General features: G+C 45.0%; 1 protein-coding gene across 1 annotated transcript in view; it reads right to left on the bottom strand.

Annotated features, from left to right (window-relative positions):
- SH2D4B (SH2 domain containing 4B) overlaps positions 1-7,991 on the bottom strand; it is a 72,312-nt gene that overhangs the window by 48,386 nt on the left and 15,935 nt on the right. The window contains exons 2-3 of the mRNA XM_012663248.1: positions 2,429-2,592; positions 1,174-1,321 (exon numbers count right to left, since the gene is read on the bottom strand). Of these exons, the coding sequence (XP_012518702.1) occupies positions 1,174-1,321; positions 2,429-2,592 (312 nt within the window). The remainder of the gene's footprint in view (positions 1-1,173; positions 1,322-2,428; positions 2,593-7,991) is intronic.

Here is a 7,991-nt window from a genome sequence, read left to right as displayed (position 1 = left end):
CAATCAAGGCAGCAAGTCCAGTGAGAAGGGAGAGGATAGATTACACAATAAATAACATCAGGACAATTGGCTGACCATTTGGCAGAAAATGAAGTTAGAGCCCTACATCACGCTACCCTCCAAAGTGAAGGAAAATTAGGTGCAAAGAAATAAAATCAAGGAAGATGTATAAAACAATGTCTATTTTTTATAAGCTTGCTTGTAGCAGCACAGATCCTTCTAAGCATGAAACAAATAATAAAGAAAAACAAGACTGATAGAGCGAGCTAATAAAAATGTTAATCTTCTGCACATCTGAACATACTAAAACCAAAATCAAGAAAAAACGATACTGAGAAAAATATTTGCAACATAAACGATTTTAAAAGGTCAACGTCCTCACTATCTCATCATTATGCAGGGAGAAAAGGGTTTTAAAATTTTTTAAATGGGCAAATGACATCATCAATATACTGACAACTTCAGAACTCTCGGCACATACGTAACAACTCCATCCAAACCTCTGCGCTAAGAGACTTGGCCAAACTCTAGCATGGCTTTTAGCAGAATAAGGTCATGTTCCTAGGACAACTCTAGGTCTTCATTAAAATGCCCGCCTGAAAAAGCTCAGTGTTGCCAGAAAAACTTGCTATTTGTTCTAGCCAGCACCTGACAATAGACCAGTAACTCCCTATTCTGGGCCCAAAAGTGTGTGTATAGCATCTCCTTGAATCCTCATAAAAACCTCAAGTAGCGTGTTATTATTACCCTAATATTACAACCAAGAAAGTGGAGGCTCAGAGACGTTCAGCAAGCTTCCCAAGGTCACACAGCAGTAAGCAGCAGAGTTGGAACTGCATCACAGGCTGGTCTGAGCAGAAACCCAGATCTTTCTAGGCCTCATTTTGGGACCCATGGTTTGGGACGTAGAAGGCCTGAGTTCTGATCCTGACTCTATCCCCAACCACTACCGTATGTGTCCTTGGCAAGCCTCTTCCCCTGTCTGACCCTCAGTTTCCTCATCTGTACCAAAGGAAGTGGACTGGCCCAGGTGGTGTGTCAAGTTCCTTCCTGCTCAGACATGCCAGATTTCTGCTCTCATAAAGCACCCAGTACCAACCGATGGCCAAGGACAGGTTCAAAGCAGAGGTCAGCCCCAGGTGGCCACGCACGGGGCCCCAAGCACTAGCCCACCTTGAATTCCTCGTGGACGCGCTCCTCCAGGACTTTGGCAGCCTTGCGGTCTTCCATCTCCACCTTCCACTTCTCCGCCAGGATCCGGGCTTTCTCGTTGGCCAGAGCATCCCGAAACTTCTTGGTGATCTCTGCTTCCTTCTGTCTCCTTCCAAGAGAGCACCACCAGGTGTAAGCTCGCGTGAAAAACTGAAGGACCACACAGCAACAGAACTTGAAGTAAAACAATAAGCAGTCTTTCCTTGGTCTATCAGAATGGCAAATATCAAAGGTCAAACAAAACCCAATGTTGGCAAAGGTGGGGAGAAACAGGCATTCTCACATATGGGAGTGCCAATCAGCAGAACTGTTCTGGAAGCCAGAAAAATAACACCAGGAAATCCCATTTCTCACTCAAGTGTACAAAGATGGATGTAAAAAATGCTTATCAGGGGATTTTTATAACATACAAAATGCTAAACTACTCAAATGTCTATCAATAAGGCCAAAAAGTTGGGTTTCTCATGTAATATAATACCTGTACTACATAGCAATCTTAAGTAGCACTGTGGATCTGTATTAATCAATTTGTCAGTTTGTGAATAAAACAGTTTTCAAAGTATACAGTGCCTAAACGCTCACTGTGATTATCTGCTGGTGGGTGTGGGTTGTGCTTTATTTTTTATAGTTTTTAGTGTTGGTTTACATGTTTTTACAATTTTACAACTGAAACACTGTCATTAAAAATTAGGGGGGTTGAACTTCAACAAGGGGAAGTAAAAAAATTGTCGGGGGAAGTGTTGGGGTCAACATCACACAGATTTCCAAGCTTGGCGAAAAAATGTTAAAAGTTGCTTATGAAAGGAGTCTGACTCCAAACCTCACCAGGGCTCAAATGTCATCTTGTGTGAGAACCACGGGTAACATGACAAGGAACAAGCTAATGACAAACGTGAATCCAAACTGCAATACTGTCCCCGTGACAACCCAGCGAGGGAAAAAGCAGAAGCAGGTCATATGTGTCATCTCGGTGAACACAAACTGGATCTGTACGGGAACAGTGCTGTCATGCCCACGCTACAGACGTGCAAACTGAGTCCCCAGATCAGCCAACTACGAATTGGCAGAGCCAGGATTTGAACCTGACGCAAGACTCTGATGGTCACCTGATCTTAGCAGAGCTCAAAATAGCCAGCCAGCTGACTGACACCTCCCTCCCACCCACAACCAATTGTCCTTAGCTCGGCCCCACCCAGCGCCCCCTGGCACCCCTCACCAGAGCTCCTCGGCCTCCCTCTGTGCCTGCAGCCGCGCCCTCTCTGCAATCAGCTCCTCGGAGATCTCTTCATAGGGCTTGTCTCCAGGGCCTTCTCCCATGATCCAGACCCAGACCTCGCCATCTGCGCCCAGGAGCCACTGGATGTGCTTGTCACTCGCTGCCTCGCAATAGAAGGAAGAAACAGGTTTGAGTTGGAATTAGTAAGGAATGACCTAAGCTGGCAGACGGTACACAACCATCACATCACTCTATACAACATTGTCACCTATAAAAAGGATTCCAGAGAGACACTGGCCTGAGTGCAGGTCCATGAGTATCTCTCCCTCCCTCTCCCTCCAGGGAGCAGCACGATGGCCAAGCCAGCCTGCAGGAGCAGGTGTCCACGTCTGGAACCGGTGTCCGAGGCCAAGCTCTCCTGCGCTTTTCAGCAGAGAACATCAAATGACATTGTAGTACTCTCCAAAGGAAGTGACTTGTGTCACTCCTGGGCTGAGGCAGTTAGGAGCTGCTGAGGCCTGTCTACACTCTCCCCCTCCTGTCCACTGGCTGGAAGCAAGGAACTGGAGATGGCGGAGTTGCAAAATGAAGCAGCCCAGGGTCCTGAGTCTCCCTGGCCTGCAACAGACTATAACACGAGCAAGAAATAAGCCCACGTTATATTCAACCTATTGCAACAGATTCCACTGATTACCGTGACCAAAATGGAAATCTATCCCAAAAGTGGGGTGCTGCTGAAACAGAAATATAAACTACGTGTCACTGCCTTAGCACTTGGGTGGTGAGTGGTGTGTGGCAGCTGGAGATCCATGTCATGCAGCAGCAAAACATCTGAAACTGTAACTTAAAAGGAAGATCCCCATGTTTTCTGAACATGTCGTTCTAAGGGAAGAGGTTGGAAAATAGGATGTCAGTAGTGTGTGTTGGATGCTAGTGGCTGTGTCTGGCCAAGTTCTAAGAGAAAGAAATGAGATCAAGAAAGAATTGAGTGCTTTGCAAGTAGAAATGAAAGGCAGTAGAGAGAAGACAGAAGCTTGGGAATTCGTAGGATTGGAAAAACCATCTCATCTTCTTCTAGGCTCAAACTGCAGGAGATGGGATTTTTAAAGGTTTTGCAAGACAGAGCCCAGAGCCTTTATTCACTTCAAGGCGAATAAAGTGACCCAGGGCACAAAGCTCCTTGGTGGCCATGAGAATGTGCTTCATCCACCTCCAGCTACAGGGAGCAACGCTGACCAAGAAGTGCAGCTCCTGTGCTCTTGCGTGCGCACGGCCATGCTTCCCAGAGGCCACTCCCAGCCTTTGACCAAGCACATCAGGCTCACTGCCAGGAGACACCCGACTCCTGGAGGAAGAACTGCACAGCTGCCTAGAACACCTCCTCCCTTCCCCCAAGGTCAGGCGCCCATCGCAGGGTCAAGGCTCTCCCAGCCTCCGCCAGCTCTCTGCCCTTTCTCTCTCACGGGCATGTCCCTTAATAAAACCCTTGTGGGTTAATCCCACCCTGGTCCCTGTGCCTCAGGGGAACCAGATTAACACAGGCACATTAAAAGTGTCATCTCTTGCACTTAGTTTTATCAATAGCCTCAAGGAAGATGCCCTTTGGGCGAAAGGGAGAGGCACGGGGTAGAGGCAGAGAAGTGAAGTCAATATGAGAAACGTGTCTAGAGAGAATCTTGGGTGTTGTTACTGGGATGTGGAAGCTGACAGATCAGAAGCCTCCTAAATTTTTGAGCCTGGACCAAAAAACCTTTGATTGTTCAAGACTTAAACTGCCCTTGGGCACCCAACTTCGATGACCAGGAGGCAGGTTTCAAAGGCTAGGCTGGTCCAAGGAGGGCATGACCCTCAACACTCACTTCAGACGAGGCCGAGGGAATAATGAACGAGGAAGAGCCTCCTGGAGGGTGGGGTCAGTGTCCGCTCAAGGATTCCCTTCACTGCTGGGGCAGGGGGACTTCACACACCTGACCCACAGGACTTCGGGAGTGTAATAGACCAGAGACTGGGGCACGCACATTCTCCCCTTTGCAAATGACAGTTTCCTCGGCGGGTATTCTGACCCTGCTCCAACACTATACATTGTGCCTTAAGGGAAGGGGTGTTTAGATGACATGTCTTCTCAGCACATTCAGAACCCGGAGAACGGACTTGAGCTGGATGCAGTGACTGGATGGGACCTGAAGGCGTCCCCTTTAAGTAGACGGTGAGTGTATTTTATCTGGAGAAGAATGAAATGTGTGATGGCCAGAATGACAATTTATGACAATGGCAAGGCCTATGTCCACCTCCCCATTTCTCTTCCTGAGCCCACAGATGACTGCATTCTTCAGCTTCCCTTCAGTTCCATGGGACTGTATGGCAGAATTTAGTCTATGGAATGTCAGGGGAAGTGATTTGTGCCACTTTCAGGCTAAGGCTGTTAGCAGTTGTTGTGCCTTTTCCATATTTTCTCTCTTGTCCATACAACTGGAAATAAATGACTCCAAGATGGTGGAATTCCAAGAAAAAATCAGCATGACCCATGAGTCCGTGTTTGAAAACAAGCCACGCAGAAGAGCTGCCCAACCCACACCAAACTGCGATGTAGTCAAGCAATAAACCTTCTTTGTATTGATCTACTGAAATTTCAGGGTTGTCTATTGCACAAGGCAGCATTAATTCCTCAGGTGCATATAGGAAGGCATTGTTATTTTTTCAGTATGTTAAAAGCAATATAGTAATAGAGAAACACAGGTTTAATTATAACTGATAGAAACAGGGAGGGGGAGAAGGGGACGGAGCAAGATGGCCAAATAGAAACCCCCCAGCGATTGTCCGTGGGCATGAACACCAAATTCAACAACTACCCATGCAAGGAAACACTTTCAGAAGAACCAACAATTGGGTGAGCCATCAAAGTACCTAGTTTTAACATTATATCAAGGAAAGAGACACTGAAGAGGGCAGAAAAGAGTCTTGCATTGCCTATACCACCCCTCCCCTATCCCCTGGCAGTGCCAGAGTACTGCGGGGAGACAGAATCTGTGTGCCCAGGAGAGGGAGAATGAAGTGAATGTGGGATTCTGCATTGGAACTCAGGGCTGCTCCTGCCAGCACCCACGGAGGGAGCCTTTAGACCAGCCTGGCCAGAGGGAAATCCACCACCCCAAAACCTGAGTCCTGGCTAACACCACCACTAGCTAAAAAAATTGGCCTCGGTCCTGGAATAAATTTATAAGGTCGTCAGGCTACAAAGGCTGCAGTCTTGGGCAATTCCTGTGGCTGTGCTGGCTCAGAGCCCATGGACTTGACCCAGTGAGACACCAACAGTGGTGGCCAAGCCAGTGCCTGTGTATCCCCTCCCCAAACTCTAGGCAACACAGCTCAGGGAGAGTCTTCTCCCACCTGGGGAAAGGAAAGGGAAGACTTCAGAGGACTTTGTTTTGAAACTTGGGTACCAGCTCAGCCACAGTAAAATAAAGTATGAAGCAGACTCCTGAAGGCCCTGATCAGGCCTTAGTTCCTGGCAGCATTTCTAGATCCACCCTGGACCAGAAGGAAACACACTGCCCTGAAGAAAAGGACCCAGTCCTGGCAGCATTCACCACCTGCTAACTAAAGATCCCTTGGGCTTTGAATAAACATCAGAGGTAGCCAGGCAACAGTCACCATGGGCTTTGGATGAGACTGGGCTGGCTTCAGGTGTGACCTGATGCAGTTCCAGCTACAGTAGCCACAAGAAAGTGACCACGTTCCTCCTCCCCCAACTCCAGCAGCCCAGCACAGAAAGTGAGGGAAGAGAGTGAGAGACTTTGCCTGGTGATATAGGAACTCTCCCACATCTTACCCAAGTCCACCAAGGTGGTACCACCAGGAGCCTGCAAGAGTCACAGCATTACTGGGTTTGGGGCACCACCAGTGCTGATATGGCTGCAGTGACCAAAGACTTAATAGATCACAATACTCAATTCCCTTTGAATATCTAGAAAGCCTTCTCAAAAAGGATGGGTTCAAACAAGCCCAGACAATGAAGACTAAAATAAATACCTAACTCCTCAATGCCCAGACATTGATGAACATCCACAAGCATCAAGAATATCCAGGAAAATATGACTTCACCAAACGAACTAAATAAGGTACCAATGATCAACCCTGGAGTGGCGGAGAAATGTGACCTTTCAGACAAAGAATTCAAAATATCTGTCCTGAAGAAGTTCAATGAACTTCAAGACAACACAGAGAAGGAATCCAGAAGCCTATCACAGAAATTTAACAAAGATATTGAAATAATTTTTAAAAATCAAGCAAAAATTCTGGATCTGAAAAATCTAATTGACAAACTGAAAAAAATGCATCAATCTCTCAATAACAGAATAAATCAAGCAGAAGAAGGAATTAGTGAGTTTGAAAACAAGGTATTTGAAAATACACAGAAGAGAAAAAAGAAAAAAGAATTTTTAAAAAATGAAGCATGCCTACAAGATCTAAAAAAATAGCCTCAAAAGGGCAAATCTAAGAGTCATTGGCCTTAAAGAGGAAGTAGAGAGAGAGATTGGGGTAGAAAATTCATTCAAAGAAATAATAACAGGGAACTTTCCAAACCTTGAGAAAGATACCAATATTCAGGTACAAGAAGGTCTTAGAACACCAAGCACATTTAACAGTCTACCTCAAGGCATTTAATAATCAACCCCCCAAATGTCACAGAAAGAAAAAGTCCTAAGGGAAACAAGAAAAAAGAAAAAAATAATGTATAAAGTAGCTCCAATACAGTAGCTCCAAGCAGAAGACTTCTCAGTGGAAACCTTACAGGCCAAAAGAGTGGCATGACATATTCAAAGTGCTGAAGGAAGAAAATCTTAACTCTAGAATATTATATCCTGCAAAAATATCCTTCAAACATTAAGGAGAAATAATGACTTTCCAAGACAAACAAAAGCTGAGGGATTTCATTAATACCAGACCTGTCCCCCAAGAAATGCTAAAGGTAGTTCTTCAATATGAAAGGAAAGGACATTAATGAACAATAAGAAATTATCTGAAGGTATAAACCTCACTGGTAATAATAAGTACACAAATACAGAACACTCTGTTGCTGTCACTGCAGTGTATAGACCACTTATATCTCGAGTAGGAAGACTAAAAGACAAACCTATCAAAAATAATAACTACACAAACTTTTTGAGAGATAGTATGAAAATATATAACTGGAAATAGTAAAAAGTTAAACTGTGGGGGGTGGAGTTAAAGTGTAGCATTTCTTTTATATTTTCCTTTGCTTGTTTATTTGTTTGTAAGCAAAGTTGTCATATGCTTAAAATAATTAGTTATAAACTGTTTTTTGCAAGCCTCATGGAAACCTCAAATCAAAAAGCCTACAACAGAGACACAAAAAATAAAAGGCAAGAAATTAAAACACCCTACCAGAGAAAATCACTTTTAACAAAGGAAGACAAGAAGGAAAGGACAAAGGAAGAGAGGACCACAAAACAACCAGAAATCAAATAACAACATGGCAGTAGTAAGTCCTTACCTATCAATAATGACATTGAATGTGCATGGACTAAATTCTCCAATCAAA

The sequence above is a fragment of the Propithecus coquereli genome, unplaced genomic scaffold (genome assembly GCF_000956105.1).
Source record: "Propithecus coquereli isolate 6110/MARCELLA unplaced genomic scaffold, Pcoq_1.0 Scaffold80, whole genome shotgun sequence".
Classification (NCBI taxonomy): domain Eukaryota; kingdom Metazoa; phylum Chordata; class Mammalia; order Primates; family Indriidae; genus Propithecus; species Propithecus coquereli.
Note: the sequence above shows the minus strand (reverse complement) of the source record. Positions and strands in the feature narration are given on the sequence as shown.